Source organism: Neomonachus schauinslandi, chromosome 2 (genome assembly GCF_002201575.2).
Source record: "Neomonachus schauinslandi chromosome 2, ASM220157v2, whole genome shotgun sequence".
Classification (NCBI taxonomy): Eukaryota; Metazoa; Chordata; class Mammalia; order Carnivora; family Phocidae; genus Neomonachus; species Neomonachus schauinslandi.
The window spans coordinates 366904-389390 of record NC_058404.1 but is presented as its reverse complement, the minus strand read 5'-3'; the positions used below and the strand labels follow the sequence as shown (position 1 = coordinate 389390).

Here is a 22487-nt window from a genome sequence, read left to right as displayed (position 1 = left end):
AATTTGTGAATAAATGGTATTTATTCTTCTTTTAAATGTTTGGTAGGACTCAGTCGTGAATACATTTGGGCCTGTGCTTTTCTTTTGGGGTAGCTTTTAGATTACTAATTCAGTTTCTCTGCTTGTTGTAGATCTATTCAGGTTTTTTGTTTCCTCTTGAGTCAGTTTTGGTAGTGTGTATGTGTAGGGATTTCATCTGTGTTATGCAATTTGTTAATGTACAGTTGTTCAGAGTTCCTTTATTCTTATTTTTGTAAAGTCAGTAATAATGTCCTCTCTTTAATTCCTGATTCTAGTAATTTGAATATTCTCCCTTTTTTTCTTTGGTCGGTCTAAAGATTTGTCAATTTTGCTGATCCTTTTAATGAACCAGCTTTTGTTTTCGTTGATCTCTCCATTGTTATTTGTTCTCTCTTTGATTGATTTCTGCTTTAATCTTTTTTTATTTCCTTCCTTCAGCTTTGTGTTAGGTTATTTTGGTTTTTTGTTTTTTTTTTCCCCAGTGTTAAGATGGAAGTTTAGATTATTGATTTGAAGTCTTTGTTACCTTGAAGGTTAAACATTTTCCTGTAAGCACTGCCTTAGCTGCATCCCGTAAGTTTTGGTATGTTGTGTCTTGTCTGTAATTTATTTCAAACTATTTTTGGTTTCCCTTTTCAGTCCTTGTTTGACTCACTGGTTATTTAGGAATGTGTTGTTTAATTCCCATATACTTGTGAGTTTTTCTTGCTATTGATTTCTAATTTCATACCACTGTTGGCAAAGAACCTACTCAGAATTATTTCATCCTATTATTTTTTTAAAGATTTTATTTATTTATTTGAGAGAGAGCGAGTGTGTGCAAGTGGGGGAGGGACCGAGGGAGAGGGAGAAACAGACTCCCCGCTGAGCAGGGAGCCCACTATAGGGCTCAATCCCAGGACCCTGAGATCCTGACTTGGGCGGAAGGCAGACAGTTAACCGACTGAACCAGCCAAGTGCCCCTGGTTTCATCTTATTAAATGTACTGAGATTTGTTTTAGGCCTAGCGTATGTTCTATCTTGAACACTACTCCCTCTGCACCTGAGAAGAGTGTGTATTCTATTGTTGGATGGAATGTTTTATATATATGTTGGTTCTAGTTAGTTTGTAGTGGTTTTCACGTCTTCGGTCGCTATCTTCTGTGTAGTGGTATTCATTATTGTTAGTGGCATATCCTTTATTGTTGGGTTGTCTAGTTCTCCCTTTATTTATTATTTCTCCCATTTTTGCTTCTTGTATTTTGTTCTGTTAGTATGAATCTTTATGCCTTCCTGATGGTAATTCATTTATCATTATGAAATTTCTCCTTACCTTTAGTAACTTTTGAAATTTTATTGTCTATCTTATCCACTGATACAACCCCTCCAGCTTCTGTGGTTCCTGTTTGTATGACCTCTCTTTGCCCTTCCTTTTACTTTACTCTCTTTTTATCTTTGAAATTTAGGGTATGTCTCCTGTAGGCAGCCTTTAGTTGGATCAGTTTTTTTAAAATCCAGGATGACCATCTCTGCCTCTGATTGGATTATTTAATGTGTTTACGTGTAATAGAGTATTGTTGCTGTAGCAGGTTTCCATCTGCCATTTTACGTTTTGTTTTCTAGGTCTCATGTCTGTTTTGCTTCTCTATTCCTCTTCTGACCCTTTCTTTGCATTGGGTATATTTTCTCTTGTAACATTTTAATTTCTTCTTATCATTTACTGTCTGTGGTCCTTTTCTTAGCCCAATACAGTCTTCCACCACCCACCTCTTTAATGCTGTTGTTGGCAAATGCATTACACATGCATTATATCTGTATATATTACAGGCCCAATAGTACATTATATGCATATTATTGTCTACACTCTTTTTTAAGTTGGTTGTGAGAAGAAACAAAAATAGGCATTTTTAAAAAGATTTTATTTATTTGACAGAGAGCAGGAGCAGGGGGAGGGGCAGAGGGAGAGGAAGAAGCAGACTCCCCACTGAGCAGGGAGCCTGATCCTGGACTCATTCGCAGGACCCTGGGATCATGATCTGAGCTGAAGGCAGCTGCTTAACTGACTGAGCCATCTGGTGCCCCAGAAAAATAGGCATTTCTACTGTGTTTTGTGTTTAATTAAATAATGACCCCCACCAGTGCTCTGTTTTTTCATGTGGATTTGCTCACTGTATGTGTCACTTGCTTTCAGCTTGAAGGACTTCCTTTAGTCTTTCTTGTAAGGCAACAAATTCTTTCAAACTCGTTTATCTGGTTTATTTCATCTTTCTTTTTCAAAGATAGCTTTGTTAGATACAGGATTTTTGTTTGACAGTTTTTTGTTGAGCTCTTTGAATATGTTATCCCATTGCCTTATGGCCTCCATTGTTTTTTCTGAGAGTTCATCTTACTAGAGTTTCCTTGGTAAGTGACTAATCACTTTTTTCTTGTAGTTTTCAAGATGTTCTCCTGTCTTTGTGTGGTGTAATAAAAAAATGTATGTGGTCTTTGCCTCTGATTCCCAGCACAGAGGTTCTAAAATCCTTGGGATCTCCTGAATGTTAGGAGTTTTTGTTATGCTAACGAAGTGAGTGAAGATGGTGGATGCTTACCAGAAAGGGCAGGCCTGTGATTAGAGGCTTGAGATTGTCAGCCACCTCACCTCCAGGGAAGGGAGAAGGCTGGAGATTGAGTTCTAGCCTCTGGCCGGTGGTTTAACCAATGCCTACATGATGAAACTCCAATCAAAACTTTGAACACAAGGCTTAGTGGAGCTTTGTGGCTGGTGAACACACTGATGTGCTGGTGGGGAGTGATGAGCTGACCCTGACTCCCTGGAGGCAGGGAGGCTCCACATGGCCTCCCAGGCCTCCCACTGTGTGTCTCGTCCTGTAGCTGTTTCTCTTGTTAATACTACTGTAGTCTTAAGCGTAGTGGTTTCCTTCCTTCTGTGCGATTTTCGTTCAGCTATTGAACCTGAAGGGATTGTGGGAACCCTTGAATTTATACTTTTCCATCAGAGGTGCCCCTGGCCTGGGACGCCTGAAGTCAGGTCAGTCTTGAGGAGGACTGAGTCTTCATTGTAGAGTCTGAGACGAACTCCTGGTGGTTAGTGTCAGAATTGTATTTATGGTGAACCAGTTGGCGGGTGAGGCAGAACTCGGATTTTCTTTTACTATGTGCGTGTTTGTGGATCTCTGTGTTCATCCTACCTGTGGTTTGTTAAGCTTCCTGGATGTATTGATTTTTGGTGTTTGGTGAATTTGGGAAATGTTCTACTGTTTCTTTGGATATTTTCTTACCAGTTACTTTCTTCTGATGCTTCTATTTTGTATGTGTTGGCGTCACACATTTCTCTTAGGCTCTTCATTTCTCTTCATTCTTTTTCTCTCTGGTTTTTGGCTTGCATAATCCATCCTGATCCATCTTCAGGTTCCATAATTCTTTATTCTCCAAATTCAGACCTACTGCTGAGACCCTCCAGTACATCTTTATTTCATTTATTGTACCTCTCAACTTTAGCATTTCCATCTGATGCTTTCTGATCATGTCTGCCTCGTCCCTGGTGTTTTCTATGTGTGCAGTGCTGCCATCGTACTTTTATTTGCTTCTTCCGTGGTGTTTTCCTTCAGTCTTTTAAAACATAATTATTTATAATGGCTATTTTGTAGTGTTGTTATTGTTGTTAAATCCAACATCTGGGTGCGCTCACAGGCATTTTGTGTTTACTTTTTTCTGGTGTATGGGTCATACTTTTTTTTTGGCTGCTTCAAAATTTTTTGTTGGAAAGTGGACATTTTAATTTTTTAAAACTGGGGAATAATTAACATAATATATTGGTTTTAGGTATACAGTGAATGGTTTGACATCTGTATATATTGCAAAACGATCCCTACAGTATATGTATAGTTGAAAATCCTTTTTTCCTGTGGTGAGAACCACAAGAGTATACAACACAGTATTATTAACTACTGTCACTATGCTGTACATTATATCTCCATGACTTATTTATTTTATAACTGAAAATTTTTCTATCTTTTGACCACCGTCACTCATTTTGCGCCCCCTTCCCTAGCCCTTGGCAACCACCAATCTATTCTTTGTATCTATGAGCTTGTTGTGTGTGTGTGTATGTGTGTGTGTATCTTAAGATTACACATACAAGGGAGATCATAAGGTGTTTGTCTTTTTCTGACTTATTTCACTCAGCATAATGCCCTCAAGTTCCATCCATGTTTCCTTTTTTATGGATGACTAATATTCCATTATTTACACACACACTTTCTTTTTCCATTTATCTTCTGTTAGACACTTAGGTTGTTTCCATGTCCTGGGTATTGTGAATAATGCTGCAGTGAACGTGCGAGTACAGATGTCTTTTGAGCTGGTATTTTCATTTTCTTTGTATAAATAGCCAGAAGTGGAATTACTGGGTCACATGGTAGTTCTATGTTTAACCTTCTGAGGAACCTCCATACTGTTTTCCAGAGTGGCTGCACCAGCTTGCATTCCCACCAACAGTGTAGGAGGGTTCCCCTTTCTCCTCATCCTCGCCAACACTTGTTATCTCTTATCTTTTTGATATTAGGTGTGAGGTAATAGCTCAGCGTGGTTTTGATTTGTATTTCCCTGATGATAATAACGTTGAGCATCTTTTCATGTGTCTGTTAGCCATTTGTATGTTTTCTTGGGAGAAATGTCTATTCAGATCTTCTGCCTATTTTTTAATTGGATTGTTTTTTGGCTGTTGATTTGTATGAGTTCTTTTATATGTTTTAGATATTGGCCCTTTATCAGGTAAAAGATCTGCAAATATTTTCTTCCATTTGGTAGGCTGCCTTTTCATTTTGTTAATAGTTTTCCTTTGCTGTGCAGAAGCTTTTTACCTTGGTGTAGTCCTGCTAGTTGATTTTTGTTTTTATTGCCTTTGTTTTTGTGGCATATCCAAAAAAGTCATTGTTGAGACATATACATTCATGTCTTTACTCTGTTTAGAGTTTATTTTTATGTGTGGTGTAGGACAGGGTCCACTTTCATTATTTTGCATGTAGCTGTCCAGTTTTCCCAGCGCCATTTGCCAAGAGACTGTCTTTTTCCCCAATTCCTTTGGTTCCTATATTCTGGGTTCCTTTGTCATGAATTAATTGATCTTATCCATGTGGGCTTATTTCTGGGCTCCCTGTTCTGTTCTGTTGGTCTGTGTGTCTGGGTTTATGGTGGTATCATACTGTTTTGATTATCACAGCTTTGTGATAGAGTGTGACAATAGGGAGTATGAGGACTCTGCTTTGTTCTTCTTCATGATTGCTTTGGCAGTTTAGGGTCTTTTGAGGTTCCATGCAAATTTTGGGATTGTTTGTTCTATATTTGTTTAGAAACTGGACATTTAAAATACTGTGTTGTAGCAACTCTGAGTACTGTCCTTCCCTTCCACCGCCATTACGGTCATTATTTTTTTTGCTTCTTTGTTGAATGGCTAGCTGGATTATTTAATGACCTGTCCATGCCCCCACTCCGTTGTTAAATGTCTGCTCTAGCTTCCCAGGGAGTCCCGGCTGTAGGCATACCCATGTCACCTCTTTCTTGGCAACACCCGGCTGGTAAACTCCACTAATTGCCAGCTGACTGCTCTTGTTATTATTTAAATATGCTGGGTATGAATTTCTCTACAAACCAGTCAAACTGGCTGCTTTGAGGGAATCCTTTTTGAGGCTCCTGTTTGGTAATTGCTCTGAGTCTAGGGGCCCCTTCTAGGTTTATTCTCAGTTCTTTTCTGCTAGCTAGCTCACTTTAGCGTGTACTAGCCTCCCTGACTCTGAGAGCACCCTTAGGTTTAAATTTCTCCATGCTCTGTTGCAGATGAAGTCAACCCCTTTGGGAAGTGAGTCTTTGTCTTCCATAGCTGCTGCTGCTGCTCCCAGCTGTTTCATGTCCTGCTTCTGTCCCAGGTGCAGTCTCTGAGCCAGGGCTCTGGAGATGGGGGTGGAGACCATGACGGGCTTCTCTCTGAGCGGTTCCTTTACTCTGGGAGCAAGTGCTTTGTGGGGTGGGCAGATGCCTGGGGTCCTCTCAGCTTGCTCCTGCCTGTGTGTGACTGTCATCCCATGATCCGGGCGAGGTGATGAGGGCCGCAGGATTCCCAGCGATCCAAACGCATTCTGCCCCCTGAGAAGGGGCCCCGTCTCTCCAGGGAATCAGCCTCAGGATGAGAAATGCTGAAGCCCTGCTTCCCTGGGAGAACCGCCTTCCACCTGGGAGCTGCTGACTGTGGCCGTCTCGAGGGGCAAGGACACAGCAGTCACGATTCAAATACCACAGAGGCTCACCTTCCGTAGACGTGAATTTCTGAGTTTTCAAGTATTTGTAGGTTTTCTTAAGTAGATTTTTCTTTTTAAGGTAGATATTTTTTCATTTACAGTTTGTCCTTAGGAGCATTTCCAGAGGCTTTAAGTAGTTCTTCCTTTTTGGTTTTGGTTTTACAGTTTTCAGTGGTTCCGTTGGGGAGTGAGTCTTCAGAGCTCGTGCTCGTGATGGAAGGTGATTCTTGCTTTCCTCTTTAAAGCCCCACTTAAGTAGCTTCCAGACGTGGAGATTGTGTGCATCATGCACACCTGGACAGTGTCGGAGTGACGGACCCTGGGGTCTTCTCCGTTACTCATTTTGCTCCTTGGTGTAAGTCAAACTCTCCTTCTTCTTCTAATAGGAAGTGTTTAATACAGTAAATTTTCTCAAGAGGAGTTTTCAGTGGAGAGGGTGCATGGTGTGGGAGGTGGTGTTAATTTTGCTTTCACGGGTGCTCTCCTAGCCTGTGGGGGAGGGATTGTCAGAAGTCAGGCATCAGGCTGGCACACGGGGGCCCCGGCTATTGCCACGGGGGTGCGGCGGCCCCCCTGATCTGAGGCTGGCACCCCTCCTTCACCGTCAGTGCTGAAACCATTTGTTCAAGTCAGTGGTTCGGATTGCTGCCATTTGATGTGTTCATGTGTCTCTAGTAACTTTCAAAAGGAATGATGGCTTGAGTGAAGGCACAGGGTCTTTTTTTCCTTCATTGATTCTTTTTATTTCTGCCTTTTATGTATATGCATTTACCGTTTAAGTTCGTTTTTACAGCAGTAACACAGAACACCACTGTTACTTATGAACAGTAGCAACGGCTTTGGTCTGAGTTTCACGTGTTTCTTTTGGCATCTTCATACAATTTGGAATTCTCCTCATTTGACATTTCGTACAGCTAAGTTCTTATGACTATTTTTGGTAGTAGGATTGCAAATACGTAGAATTTTAGTATCATTAATGACTGTACGATGATTAAATGATTAGCTTCTCATCCAGCTGTGGAGTGGGGGATGGCATCTACCGTTTCTGGCAACATTCTGGACTCTTCTTGTACCTACACAATGGATAAGAAAATAAAGCCCAGAGAGAAAGCAGAGGGTAGTGTTTCATTTGACCGTTGTGCTTTTTCTGAGCACCCTTCTTCAGGAGATCTGCATGCTGCCGTGGCTCACTGGCGCCCCCCTCGTTGCTCTGAGGGTCGGACTGCCCCCAGGAGCGGGGGGGCGGGGGGAGGGGGGGAAGGCGGGGGCTACTGTGCTGCTCACGCTTGCTCACTCCCTGCAGCCCAGAGCCCCGCGGGGAATGGGGGCGGCGCTGTCAGAGGCGGGAAGGAGGGAGAACCGGGCCCTGCCTGCCATCGGTGAGGTGTGTCCGTGACCGCGGGCCGTGTCCACGGAGTCTTCAGACGCCGACTGAGTGAGAACTGCAAGCCCCACACGGCTCAGGGGAAAGCTGGAAGTAGCTGCATCCCTTGGCCCTGCCCCATGTGACCGTGGAGGAGGGCCCGGAGGGGCGCAGAAGGCAGCGCGGACCCCTGGCCCACGGCTCCCCACGTGTTGCAGCTGCTGCGTTTCGGGCAAAGCCGCAGCTGCGGCCACAACTCACCTCGGGGAGGCCTGATCCTTTGAGGGCTGTGTGTTGGGGGGTGTTTCCATGCTGCGTCCTGCTTTGTGTGAGGTTGTGTGCAAGTCTGGCCTTTGAGAATAATCATTTTTCTTTTATTCTCAACCTAAGCCTCCTTGAAGTATTGATTATCTGATAACGCTGGGTTTTGTCTGCTTTTATATATTCCCATTGCTGCGATTGAAGGGGGAATTCGGAGACTTTATGGGAAGTGGGTAGGAGTAGGTGGAATTTTTCATTGGTTTCTGGCAACATGTTCATTAAGTTCATCTGCCTGAAATATTTCTAGTAAAAAAAATCCCCATATTTTGGATTTTGGTTAGCAAAGTAATGGATGACTTCTCTTCATTGGGATTGCTTTTTCTAGTTCCTTCCAAACACGTTTTAAGCATTTTTGTCTTCGTCTGTTCCGCCTGCTGTAACAAAATACCAAGGACTGGGTGGCTTAAACCGCGGAGAGTAATTCTCACCATTTGTCGCTCTCAGAGTGGTGGTGGGGCCTCTCTTCCAGGCTGCACACGTCTTGCCGTGACTGTGTCCTCCCGTGGCAGGGCCTCTCTGTTTTCAGGGCCGCTCCAGCCTCATGAACTCCTCCCCCGAAGGCCCCACCTCTGAGCACCATCACGTCGGGGGTTAGGGTCCCAACATGTGAACTTTGCGGGGCACAGACCTTTGGACCATAGCAGCTTTCGTCACTGTGAACCGCGGTCTTCCTCCTCCTGAGAGGCTCTCCACCCCCGAGTTTTGCAGGAGGGCCGGCATGAGGAGCCTGTTATTAACGACAACGAGTGCTCAGCAACAGGTGCATGTGGATTCGTGCAGCACATGATGCGCTTGCTGGATCCGTGGCTTGTGGTACCTGTGGAACAAGAGGATGTGACCCCAGGGAGGCTACAGCCAGGCTGCTTCCCACCGTGGTCCCTTCGCTGCGTGGGCCGGCGCTCCACGTGCGTGAGCGCATATGTCTGTCTGCATTAGGCATACACGATTAGATCGAGTTATGATTGATACTGCTTACATAAATTGAATATTAGTCATCATTGAAGAAGGTTAATTTTCATTTCCATGAAATACTTTGTTAAACAATTAGGTGCAGGAAATAAAAATCCCCTTTTCCGTGCTGTCCAGATTCTCCTTGCTCTAAGTAAGTAATCACCACTGTCCGTTTCGTCTCAAAGAGATGTTGTAAAGGACAAAGGGGAGAAGTTCCTAGGGCTGGGAAATGGTTAAAAATGCTGCCTCAAAGCTCTGAATGAATTATTAGTAAATTTAGGTTCCAAAATGTGCATAAGCAAAGAACACAAGTTCATTTGTCTTGATGATTATCTTGTCACGGTCTGTGTTGAAGTGCTGGTTTTTGTTCTGAAAAGTAAACGGCAGAGTGTGAAGAAGTGGGTTAGCTCAAAGTGTAGACTGTCCCCACTGACAGGCACTGACAGGCCGCGTGTGGCTAAAGAGGTGCCCTGTTCCTGCTGACAGTATGTGGATTTCTAACGCAGATGGCTTTAAGGTGGTGGACTAAGTGTGGGTGTTAGTTTGGGATTCTCTGACTCGATGCTTCTGCTTGTGAAGAGCTCTCAGCTCGCTTGGTAAATGAATGTATTAGGGACCCTGCTTTCTCTGTTTTCTGGCTTCTGGACTCAATAAACACGTCATTGTTGTATTCCAAAACTAAATGAGAGAAGGAGAACTAAAGACAAAAAGGAACCTGTTACCCCAGATGCAGTGTCTGAGCCTGTCAGAGGAAACGTGAGGAGCCCCACTGTGGGCTGGCAAACAGGCCCTTCCTCTCGTGTTTTACAGAAACTGCAGGGAGGACGTCTCGTGGAGGCTGGTGCCTGGCAGAGCCCAGGGCGAAGTAGGAAAGCTGTTTTCACCACCAGGTCAGCAGGCCAGCAAGATTCCTTTGAGCTCTGAGGCCACACGTAGTCTCTGAGGGGCCTTTGTTTTTATATCTCTGCCAGAATCATTAAACTTGCAGAGATAACCTGGTCCCTGTCTCAGGTCACGATCTTCTCCTGTGAACAAGAAGATACTTTTGTATTCAGAATACTCTTGCTTTTCCCATTGTTTTGCCCATTTTTCTACTTGGCTGTTTTTATTTAATTTTTTTTTATAAAATCCTTTTTGTTGAAGTCTTTGGGATTTTTTTATGACTTTTCTTTTAATTCCAGTATAGTTAGCATACAGTGTGATGTTAGTTTCAGGCGTACAAGATACCAATTCCACACTTGCATACGTCACCCCGTGCTCATCACGCACAGCAAGCGCACTCCCTAATCTCCCTGTTTCCCCCTCCCCTATCCTCCTCCCCTCTGAGAACCCTCAGTGTGTTCTCTGTAGTTAAGAGTCTGGTTCTTGCTTTGCCCCCTCCTTTTTCCCCTTTCCTCATTTGTTTCTTAAATTCCACATATGCGTGAACTCACATGGTATTTGTCCTTCTCTGATTGACGTATTTCACTTAGCATAATACTCTCTAGTTCTAGCCACATCATTGCAAATGGCAAGATTTCATTCTTTTTACGGCTGAGTAATACTCCATTGTGTATATATACACCACATCTTTATCCATTCGTCTGTCCATGGACACTTGGGCAGCTTCCATAGCTTGGCTACTGTAAATAATGCTGCTGTAAACATAGGGGTGCATGTATCCTTTTTTAATTTCATGTATTTACTTACTTGACAGAGAGCCTCTGTGCTGCCCCCCGTCGTAGGGGCTGGAACAGCGGTTTTGTTCTGAGCTGGGGCTGCCGCTTCAGGTTGTCTCTTCAGCCCTGGGACCTCCTCCCCCCTCCTCCTGTGTCTCGTTGTGTCAGACAGTAGTACCCGTCTCGCAGTTGGGTTTTCATGTGTTCTCTTCTAAACGTGTCTCTGTTGCGCTGGGCATCTCTTCAGCAACACCTGGTCTCCTTTTTGTGTCCTCATCTGCATTTTGACCTGCCCCGGCCACTCCCCCCGACCCATCTTCCCTGCTTTCCTGTCCCTTCAGGACCAGGAGGACCGGCCGCATGGAGGGCCCAGCCTGTCCTTTGTCTCCCGGGCCTTGTGAGCGTCCCTGCGCGGGCGGCAGGCTGAGCCCTCTCTCCGGCCCCTTCCCACGAGTGCTGCTGGTCCGCGGGGACAGCCAGAGCTGAGGCTGCTGGGCCGAGAGGGGTCTGGGCGGCTCTGCTTCCCAGCAGGAGTCCGCATGTGATGTAAAGTGAACTCGGCCGTCTTGCGTGCATCTGGAACAGCACCAGTTGCCCCTCGCGGGGAGAACTGAGGGAAGTCCTGCTGGCTCAGACAGGGGTGCCAAGTTCTTACCACGGTAGAGCACACGCACACGAGCGCTCTAGGCTGGATGTCTGTGCCCCTCTGGGGTCACTTGTTCAGACCTAACCCCCAGTGGGATGGTTCGGCCAGGGGCCTCTGGGAGCAGGTGCTTCCAGAAGAGACCCGTCTGTGAACCAGGAGGAAGTGGGCCCTCACCCAACCCCGGAAAGCCAGGCCTGCCTGCAGAACTGTGAGAAGGAAACGTTGGTTAAGCCACCCCATCTGCAGGGTATTTTTTATAACTGCCCAAACTAAGACACACATGTACGATTTAAAATTAACTAAAGGATGGACACTGATTCTCTTTGTAATTTCTGTCTTCTGGCCAACCCATTCTTTTCTTCAGGTCTGTTTGCATGGAAGATGTACACCTCCCAGAGAGGTGTCAGTATGTAGACTTGTAAACGCTTCACGCAGATGTATCAACGTGCATATACACACGGACACGTCTAAACGGCCACGGCTTGTACTGCGCATACTGGGGGCGGCGTGTGGTAGGGATTCGGATTTGTGCGCGTCTTGCCGGCTGCGTCATTTTGGGGCCTGTGGCTCCTTCCAGCCTCGCCTGGTTCGGGCACGGACGTCCCCCACTCTGTGTCCCTGAACCTGCTGCGGGTGGGCATGAGGTGTGACCCTGTTTGGGGGGGTGTTTTCTTGTAAAGATGTGCTTGGCTCTGAGTCCTGGGCATGGCTCTTCCCTTCCATCCACACGGATAACCCGGGGGCTGGTCCATGGCCGGGGTACGGAGAAGAGCTGCGAACCCGACGGGCAGATCCCTGCCGTATCAGAGGCGGTTGATGGCAGGCATTTTCATCGTGGATTAGGAGCTCTGAAACGTGTGCGCTGCCGTGTTGTGCGCGTGGAACGAGCGCCGAGGCTGTGGGTCACGTTGAGTTGCAGGCTCCCCCCGAGGGCACCTGCATGGGGCACAGCTGGACAGACTGCGATTTGGAGAGCAGACCGTGTGACGTGCTGCCACTTCTCTGCTTCCGGGGCCTCGCCCGAGCCGCCCCGACAGATGAGAACGGTCCGTGGGCGGCTGGGCAGCCCGCCTCTCCCGGAGAGGCCTGTGGCCCCCAGCGCTGCCTCCGTCCCGGGTTTTGCGTGGAAGCGGCCGCGGCCCGCTGTGCTCCTGGCACCTCAGGGAGGCTCTGTTCTCCAGGAACAGAGTCGGGCTCCTGCCTCACCGTGGATGGAGGCTTAGTCAGGGACAGGGCAGGGACAGGGCAGGCGGGCACTGTCTGTGTCACACCTGCTGGGACCCAAGGGCACTGCTGCCCCTCGTCTGCCACCGGCCCTCAGTGGCACGTAGGGCTGCTCATCCCCATCCTGCCTTGGGGTCATCTGAATGGCCTTTTAAAGGGTGGGTGTTTGGGCGGGCAGAGCTCAGGGGCACGCTGCCCCTCTTGGCCCAGGGCCGCCTGCAGCAGGAAGGCTGGCCGTGCCCTCCACGGCCTTCCCAAGGCCCACGCTCTGTGGGTGCTGAATGCGCCATCAGAATTGTCCCCGTGGCCTGACGGCGCAGTTCTGCGAGAGGGCCGGGCACTCGACAGTTTGGTTATGAAATCCATTTCTCCAGGATTCCCAATTTCTCAATAACTTCAGACTGTCAAAACCTAAGCCTGTGGTGAGTTCTACCATTTAGAATGGTCTGGAAAAAAGTTAGGCTTCTTAAATGCCATCATGATTGAAACCTTGGCTGGCTCTTCGGAGACAGAGCAGACCGTGCTGTCCCTGCGGGGGACACTCCAGAGCGGGGAAGGCAGGCCGCGGGGTAACTGTGCTCTCCATGGTCTGCAGCGGGCTGGGCTGAGGGTCGCTGCTGCTGGCGGCAGCGTGAAAACCTGGACTTGCGCTCTGCTGGGATGGAGGACGGGGCCCCCGAGTTTCACGGGCACTCACCTCTTTTCCATCCACAGCAGGAGACGCGTGCAGTGCGCAAGCGATTCTAGGGGTGAGAGGACCCCTCGCACCAGATCACACACCAGATCGCACAGCTCAGACCTCGTGAGATGAACTGAAACGCTGACCTTGAACTGTCACCGCATCATTAATGAGAACAGTGTCTTCCTAACAAGACATTGGGATACCTGGCCTAACAAAGATTTTTAATTTTCTCTCCTGACCTATGAACTTAAATACCTTTAAAAAGTACGCACATTAAATAGCTTTTGTGAAGCAGTGACGTATCGACATTACACAGCATCTGGGCTGGACCGGCACCCACAGCTCTGTGGCGTCCATGGAACTGACCGGAACGCTGTGTTCCCTGCGCTCGTTCCTTTTTTCGGAGGCATGTGGTTATTCTACTCCCTTTGTCCTCACCAGTGAAATGCTGTGGCTCATTCATCACCCTTCAGCTTTGACATGATTTGAATGATGTGGTAAAATGTGTGTTTTGTTTTGTTTGAAGATTTTTATTTATTTGATGGAGAGACACAGCGAGAGAGGGAACACAAGCAGGGGGAGTGGGAGAGGGAGAAGCAGGCTTCCCGCGGAGCAGGGAGCCCGATGCGGGGCTCGATCCCAGGACCCCGGGATCATGACCCGAGCCGAAGGCAGACGCTTAACGACTGAGCCACCCAGGCACCCCTTCTCCCCTAATCTTTATCATTTCCTTCATTCTGCCAACTTTGGGCCCAGTCTGCTCTTGTTTTTCTAGTGCCCTGAGGCATCGTGTTCTGTTGTTCACCTGAGATCTTGTTTCTGTGTGAACATCCCTCTTAGAACAGCTTTTGCTACATCCCACAAGTTTTTGTATGTTATTTTCCATTTTTGTTTGTCTCTAGATTTTTTATTTCTCCTTTAATATCTTCTTTGATCCCTTGTTTGTTCAGAAGAATGTTTTATAATTTCCAGGCATTCCTGAGTTTCCCATTTTCCTCCTGTATTCATTTCTGGTTTTACACCCTTGTGGTCCGAGAAGACACTCCACGCGTGCTTGAAGAGTGTGCGTCCCACTGTCGTCCGAATGTTGCGTGCGTGTCTGCTGGGTCCGTTAGTCTGTAGTGTTCAGGTCCCGCTTCTTTATTGATTCTCTGTCTGGATGATCCCTTGTTGATAGAGGGGCATTAAATCCCCCACTATTACTGCATTACTGTTTATTTCTCCTTTTGGCTCCGTGGGTTTTTGCTTAGTGTGTATAGGTGTTCTGATGCGTGAATATTTACAACGGTCATGTCTTCTTGATGGACTGACCCCTTCATTGGTATATGACGATCTCCCTTGTCTCTCTCTACCATTTTTAAGGTCCATTTTGTCTGATCTAAAGATAGCCACTCCTGCTTTTTTCGGTTACCATTTGCTTGAAATCTCTTTTTCCACACCTTCAATCTCAGTCTACATGGGTCTTTACGACTAAGGTGAATCTCTTGTAGGCAGTGTATCTTTGGATCGTGTGTTTTTATTTATTCAGTTATTATATATCTTTTGATTGGAGAATTTGACTTTTTTATATTTGTTGGTAGATAAGGACTTACTGTTGTCATTTTCTTGATTGTTCTCTGGCTGTTTTGTAGACACATTGTTTCTTGCTTCTTATCCTTCCCTCTTTTTTTGTGTTTTGATGTCGTTTGGTATCAGTGTACTTTAACTTTTTATAATGATCTTTTGTGTGATTACTGCAGGTTTTTCCCCTGTGGTTATCATGAGGATTTTGTGAAACAGTTTACTGATAACTTCAGTAGCTTCCTCAACTTGACACTCTGTTCCCTGCCCTCTCACGTTGGAGGCTGTTGGGGCTACAGTTTACGTATTTCTTACATGGTGTATCCAATAACAGAATATGATAGTTCTGGTTATGTTTACTGTATTTTAACCTTTAAAGTTGTAAGTGAATTATGTACCACCAGGAATGTATTACAGAACTGACCAACTAAATTTACCTTGACCAGTGAGTTTTATGTTCCCTGCTCATGTTTTTATGATGTTAATTGGCATTTTGTTATTTCCTCCTAAAAAACCCCTATTGAGCATTTCACGGAGGGCAGGCCTAGCGGCGGTGAGCTCTGTCCCCTTTTGTTTGTTAAGGAAAGTGTTTATCTCCCCTCATTTCTGAAGGATAGCTGCGTCAGGTATAGAATTCCTGGTTAACAGGGTTTTCTTTGTCTGTAAATACTTTGAATACATCATCCTATTCTCTCTTGGCCCCAAGAGTTTGTGGTGAAAAATCACCCCGTATAAGGCTGGTTCCTTCTGTGTAACTTGTCTGTTTTCTCTTGTTGCTCTCAAAGTTCTCTTTGTCTTCGACAATGTAATTATAACATATCTCACCGAAGCCCTATTCAGGTTCAACCTGTTCGGGGTCCCTTGAGCCTCGTGAATCTGGACGTCCATTTCTGTCCCAGGCTTGGAAGCTTTCAGTCATTATTGCTTTAAATATACTTTTCTGTCTCTTTCTCTTCTCCTGGAATTCCCACAGTGCGGGAATAATTCCCATAGGCTTTCTTCACGCGTTTTTCTTTTTGCCCTTCTAGTTGGAAAATTTCAAAGGTCACTCACTCTTTCTGCATTGTCAAGTCAGCTGTTGGAGCGCTTGAATTTTTCTCCTCAGGGATTATTCAGTTCTAGGATTTCTGGGTTATTTCATGGTTTCTTTTTCTTCGTTTTACTTTTCATTTTGCTTGTGTGTTGTTAAGAGCATTACTCTGAATTTTCTATGTGATCGTTCATAGACATCCATTCGTGTGTTGTACTCAGAGCTTGCAATCTTGTGGGGCCAGCAGGACATGTGCTTGAGGGCGTGCTTTGGATTTCGTGCTGCCTCCAAAGGTCATCTGGCCTCTCTGAACGTGTTTGGCGATGAGGCACTTCTGCTAAGTCGCTCCGGCAGAAAGAATTTTGGTCAGTTTTGGATGATTTCACAGCTTTTTCTTCGTGGGGCATGAAGTGAGGTGCAGCTGAGGTCGGGGCAAAAGGGACACCTTGTTCTGTGTGGGGCTCATGTTCTCGTTTCCGCAGCCCAACTTCTTGGGTACCACTCGGGCTATAGATAGAACATCATTCTGTTTTTGTTTTTCTGGTTGTCACTTCTCCGAGCCTGACCGTGGTTGTAAAGAACTCTGGAGCCCCGGATCCCGTGTGTCCAGGAGGCGCTGGGCCCGTCTCACGTTTGTTACAGGGTGTGCTGCCCCCGGATGGGATGAAGATGCCCGACAGACACAGCCCACACTGGCTCTCCACCGCAGGAGAAACTCAGGTCCTCGCGAGCACACCCAGTCGCGGGAGTCCTTTAGAATGGTGTTCGGGCCGGGGCCCCTCTGAGGTCAGGCCCGCTGGGACCTGTGGGGTGACTGCAGTCATGTACGAGTGCGGCACGTGCGACGTTCCCTCGGGCCCTCCCTGGCACAAGGCGCAGATGCCAGCGAGGGAGCCTGCCGTCGAGCCCGGTGCGGGGAGCGTGTGTTCAGGACCAGAGTCGCGGGCTGAGACGACCCCCTCCCGGCCGAGCCCGGGTCTGTCTGCCCCGTGGCGTCATGGGCGCTCACGCGGAACTCCTCGGCCGTGTCTGTGTCTCTGCTGTTTATCATCTCAGTGCGGTCGCTCCTGTGACTTGGCCTCTTCCAACGGCTCATCCGCGCCGAGCGTGTTGCTCGCTTGTCCTGACGACTCGCGGTGCCTCCAAGACCGAGTCCCAGCCGTGACCCTGGACGAGCGCGCGCTGGGCGGCGGAGCCTCGCTGTCGTGCCAGCGGCCCGTGCCGAGGGGAGGCGAGGTGCAGGTGGAGGCTGGTGTTACCGGCAGTCCGCGCTGGGCCGTGTGGGGTGGAGATCGGGGCCTGCGGCCTCCGCGGGCTGAGGACGTTGGTGCGCCTGCGGGCGGTGAGCGTGAACTGGCCGCCGGGGAGCGGGCGCCGCGGAGGCGCGGCGGCCCGAGGCGCAGAGCGCAGGCAGGGAGCGCGTTCCCTGCACCGCGCCCAGTAGCCGAGGTTCTTACTCCTCGGACTGGCATTTTAAGGCGCTTCCCTCGGGGTTCCCGTTCGCTGGCTGTGTGGTGGAGGCGGACGTGCCCTTCGGCCCCACTGCCGCCCCCGCGTCTTACTGAGAACGGCGACGCCTGGCACCGTGTGAGCTGAACGCGTAGGGCACGACGGTGTGAAGTGATGCCCACACCCCGCTCGCCTGACACCCGTCTTGTCGGAAACGTTTCCGCTGTGATGAGCGTCCCGGGGTCCGCCGTGCTCCGTCCCAGCTGTCGTGCGCCCGCACACCCCAGCGCTGGTTTCTCAGCGCCTGCACCTGTCCCCTCCCCCAACCTCCTGCGGCCGCCGGAAGTTCTTTGGGGACAGTGTGGTCTTCTGGTTTGGATTGCACTTGCGTGAGACCCAGTGGCGCTGATTCTCAGCACAGCCGTGTCCGAGGGCGGGACCCCTCGTTGTTCACGGCCGAGAAACAGCCCGTGCGCGCACGGGACCCTTCCGCTGGCCGTGCGTATGGGCATCTGCTTCCTTCACTGTGAAGTCCCCCCAGGCATGCGCCCGCTGCCCCGTTTCCCGCCGCGCCTTCACCTGTCAGGAGCCTTGGGAGGACGTCTGCGGCTGCTGGGCTCCCCGGCGACTGCGCCCAGAGATGCTGGGAAGGGTCGACGTGAACGGGGTCTACCCCCGCATGGCGCGTGTCCTCGGAGCAACCGCGGGGTGGGGGTGGCGCCGCCGTGGCGGACCGGCCTGGGGGCAGGTGTGACGGGAAGGACCTCAGCCTCTCAGGAGGCCCACTGTCCTCGCCGCCCACGCTTATGAGACGTGCCCCACAAGTCTCTGACCGTCCGGCCAGGAGCCCATGAGCACCCGGCTTCGGGGGAGGCCCCTGAATGCGGGGGGAGACTGACGAGTTCGCACTGGGAATTCGGTGACGGCCCAGGGAGTTGTGCGTCCGCGAGGACGCGGGGCGGCAGGAGGGCCTGGGACTGAGCAGGCGGGCGGGGGGGGGGGGGGGGGGGGGGGGCCCCTGGCCCGGGTGGGGCCCCGGGGCTGGCAGGTGCCTGCTGAACCAGGTCCTGCGGCAGAGCCGGTGGAAGGACGGGGCCTCCCCAGACCTCGTCAGGGGGTGAGCAGGAGCGCGTGCGGGGAGGTCCCTGCCGGAGCCTGGGCTCCTGCGTGCTGAGCGGACACCCGTCCTCCCTCTCTGCCGGGGCTGTTTCCGCCTGGGCGGTGTGAACGCTGCCGCCCCGGCCCTGCCCGGCCCTTGCGACGCGTCTGCGGGCCTCCCGGCCTGCTGGCTGCTCCCCCCGGCACCCCCGCCTCGAGGCTGCCTGCGTCCGCGTCCGTGAGGCAGGCTCCTGAGGCCTGTCCCCGCGCGGCCCTGACCGGTCCCCACCCCCAGTGGCCCCGCGGGCTGGCGACCCAGCCTCTGGCGTCAGAGTCTCAGACGCGGAGTCAGCACTGTCACGCCGCCTCCTGGTCCAGTTTCTGGGGTTGCTTTAGGTCATGTTACGTGTTTAAGGTTTCAGAGCGTTAGGGTCACCGTCCTCCAGGCCCAGCTGTACGACCCCAGGCGCCGAGTGAGTTCACGGGGACCTTCCTTTCCCTCCGACGCTTCCTTCTTCCTAACGCAGACCTTGGGATCTGCGCAGAGCCAGACGCCGAGGGTCAGACACAGCCTGACGCGGTGCCTTCCTGTCGGCCTCCGGCCGAGGGGCTGAGCAGACGCTGCCCAGCCTGTTCCTGAGTGAGGCGACCGGGCCCGGCCGTGGGCTCTGCAGCCAGGGGACCGCGTGTGCGCGGAGCTGGCAGAGGCGGGACGAGTCTGCGCTGTTGTGATCGCCTGAGGCTCCAGGGTCACCGGGTACAGAACCGTCTTCTTTCTTTCCTCCATCGGAGTTGACCTTTTTCTAACCTCCTGTTAGGTTCAGGGAGCAAGTTTCCGAGGCTGGAAAGAAGTGACTTCTTTGTTTAATAAAGACGACGAACAACACCTGCTGGAAAGATGTAAATCCCCCAAGTCCAAAGGGTAAGTGTCCGTGGGTTCCGGGGCCGGGGGGGGGGGGGGGGGCAGTGAGTGGACAGAGACGCGCTGTGCTCATTTTGATGTCGTGGCAACAGAAGAAAGTAGGAAGTGAGATGCGCTTTCCCAGACCAGCTCTCGAACTCAGAATCGGAAACCACTCAGCCTTCAAGCAGCCTCTAGCCATGCATGAGAGGTTTACTGACTGCAGAAAATCAGGGGAGAGAAAATTTAAAAATGCAAAGGATTGGTGAACTGTAAAAGATTTTAGAAAATTGAATATATTTAAACTGACATATTGCTATTATACACAGAATTTTTAAAAGTGTATTTAAACATGAAAAGATAAACTCAGTGAGAGCTGAGTGGGATTGCCAACAGCGTGTTTGATGAGAGGGTGAGCCTCAGGGGGCCTGGCCGCAGAGGAGGAGCTGCTGTGGGGGCCAGGGGCGCCCAGGCTGCCCCGCTCCAGCCCCATGGCCGGGACTCCTCCTCCTCACCCTCCTGCCCGCCCCACGGAGGGCTGTGGGCCTGGGTCCCCGGGGTCAGTGTCTGTGGGGTCCCCCAGTCCAGTGCACAGGACTCTTGGAGGGTGCGGCCTGGGCTGTGCGTGCACCGTGGCGTCCCGGGGATGCCCCTGCTGTCGGGCCAGAGGGACAGCGGCCTGTCCCCAGCCCCCTCGTGTCTGAGTCTCATTTGTGTTCAGCAAATTACCCACTCACTGCTCTGTGTGTATGTGAATAGCTGTTGAAAACGGATTTGATAAATGGAGTATTTGTCCCCATATTTCTTAACTAGGACCCTGCATTTCCTGCTTTCTACTTTGCTCAAATACTCGAGTATTTCCTTGTGTGAAAACTAGCTCTTTGTGTACGGCCAAGTGTGGTACCTTAAAATACAGCTTTCACGGTTTCCCTAATACGCAGTGATGAATTTTTTTACTAATTTTAATTAAAATTCTTTATTACAGATTTGTGGTCACTTTCTAAATGACTTAAACTTTTAAAAGAGTGTTAGGTGTATACGGTGGACACTAATTGAGGCCCAACACTTGGCTGTCTTGTCTCCCACAGAACTAACTTGCGGTTAAGAGAGGAGTTGAAGACAGAGAAGAAGTCTGGATTTTGGGACAATTTGGTTTTAAAACAGAATATTCAGTCTAAGAAACCAGATGAGATTGAAGGTTGGGAGCCTCCAGTGCTTGCTCCTGAAGATGTGACGGCCGACACGGGTGAGGCGGCGAGTGGCCGTCCCCCTCGGCCAGGCTGGGAGGAGGACGCCAAGGGCCGTAGCAAGTACAGCAGCCTGGCAAGCTCAGGGAACAGCTCCCGCTGGAGCCTCCGGTCGGCCGGGAGGCTGGTCGGCATCCGACGGCAGAGCAGGGGCCACCTGACCGACAACTGGGAAGAGCTGGAGTGACCATCCGGCCCCGCTGCGGACGGGAGAGGCGCACAGAGCCGAGTGTTCCCAAACCACAACTGACGCGGCCCCTGCGTCTTCTCTCCCCGTGCCGGTCTGAGAGTTTGCGGTCTCACGCTGTGTTCGTTCCCACATCCGCTGGTCCTTCCCACGTGGACGAGAGCAGAGCACCTTCTCTGCCCGCCCGCGTCCAGACGTTCCTGTCCGTGGACTGACGGAGGAGAGCCCCAGCCGGCGGCCGCCTCCTGGGAAACGTCTGCCCCTTCTGGTCGCAGTGCTGCCGGGTGCGGTCCTGTGGGCTGTGCCCTGTCCTCCCCTGCGTGCCCTGTTCCCCCCCCCCCCCCGTGACCCCCGTGTCCTGCATGTGGTGTCCATGTGTGTCCATGACATTCGACTGTAGAGGCGGGGCTGGGCCCTCTTTTCTTCCCAGAAGCCCGTGATCCAGCTGTGAAGCCAATCTTCCAAAGGTTATGTTAAATTGTATTCAACCTGGCAAATTAAACCTTTTTTCATCTAAATACCAGGAAAGCAAAGGTTACATTTGATGCAGCATGAAATGCCACTCTCCGCAAAGCATCTTCATCACTTGCGCTGGGAGGGGGCGTCTCCCGCGTGCACGGAGGATGGGGACAGTGGTTCTTACTTTAGGGTTCATCTTACTCATCCTGATCTTCATGTTCTTCTGAAAATGTGTTCTGCGATTGCAGGTTAAATACCGTCAGTGTGGATCAGGTTTAGCAACTTGATTCTCTGAATTGTTATTGGAAAACACTAATTTGCTGATGGAGTTAAAACTGTAGATAAAATACTGCAAGTGCCTCTTTTCTATAATGTGCAGGTGTTTGGTTTCCAAAGTGAGCCAGTTGCGGTGGCTAGTGATGGACGCCCAGGAAGGATGGGCCGCGCACCACGCACGGGGCTCCTTCGCAGCACGGCCGGGTCCACAGCTGGTGCCACGGCTGCCTGAGGCAATGGTGGTTTGGAGGGAAAGGTTTAGGGTGTTTCTGATTAAAAACAAAAACCTCCAGTGACACTGTGCACACCTCTCGTGAGAAAACCCGGTCCCCCGTTGGCTCCGTGTGCACGTCTGTGCCGTGTAGTGAACACACCTGTGGGAACCTGCTCAGGTCCCGTGGCGGGACTCCTGATGGTACAGCGTCAGTCTGTCCTCCATCCATCCATCTGTCCACCTGTCTTTTCTTACTAGAAGCTTACTTGACGGAGTTTTGAACAGGGGGGCATGTTTAAGTGGCATGAAAATCAAGATCCGGTTAGTACCTTGAGATGCTGGGGGTGTGTCTGGTGATGCTGGTAGATGTTGGTGGAACAAGTCCTCAGGGAAAGGGCTCCGTAGGCAGCGGTGGCCCCCACGTGGCTGTGACCTGGGTGCGTGTGTTAGAGCCCGAGCTGCAGGCGCAGGGGAGGAGGCGCTGTGTCTGGGACTCGGCGTGGGCGGAGTGGAGTTGGGACCCCGAGACCTGCTGCAGGTCGCTGCACCCACGTGTGGCGACGCCAAGTGCCTGTAACTCACCTCCGTGCAAATCGGTGACGCAAGGCTGACAACAGTCCATAATATGGTTTCTCAAAATCTGAAGACGAAGCCAGATCGGAATTGGAACGTGCACCGTAAATCACATTTTTCTTATCTACAAAGATTAATGTAAGAATAAACTTTTTCTTCTGTTGTATTTGATTAAATGAAAATAAGTATGTTTGCGGTTTTTAATTTATTTATTGGTGTGCTTTTGGGAGAGAAGTATTTTTTCTGATAGAATTTACCAAAGCAACTTTGTGTTGTTCACGGCTTAACGAGGGAATGTGGTTTTGACTTTGGGGTTCTTGTTTGCATTCTGTGAACACACGACTTCACTGTG

At 49.9% G+C, this 22487-nt stretch overlaps 1 protein-coding gene across 1 annotated transcript; it reads left to right on the top strand.

Annotated features, from left to right (window-relative positions):
• The first annotated feature begins 16553 nt into the window (after window positions 1-16553).
• On the top strand, window positions 16554-21064 carry LOC110584102 (testis development related protein). The gene is made up of 4 exons (XM_021694151.2): window positions 16554-16641; window positions 16879-17054; window positions 19097-19200; window positions 20268-21064. Exons 1-4 carry the CDS (start codon window positions 16554-16556, stop codon window positions 20611-20613), a joined length of 714 nt encoding a protein of 237 aa, XP_021549826.1. The 3' UTR covers window positions 20614-21064.
• The last annotated feature ends 1423 nt before the right edge of the window (window positions 21065-22487 follow it).

Coding starts and splice junctions, on each gene's coding strand:
- LOC110584102 (XM_021694151.2), top strand. CDS start 16,554: ATGTACGAGTGCGGCACGTGCGACGTTCCCTCGGGCCCTCCCTGGCAC. Junction 16,642..16,878: donor GGAGCCTGCCGTCGAGCCCG/GTGCGGGGAGCG, acceptor GGTGCCTCCAAG/ACCGAGTCCCAGCCGTGACC. Junction 17,055..19,096: donor GGCCTCCGCGGGCTGAGGAC/GTTGGTGCGCCT, acceptor ACCTCCTGTTAG/GTTCAGGGAGCAAGTTTCCG.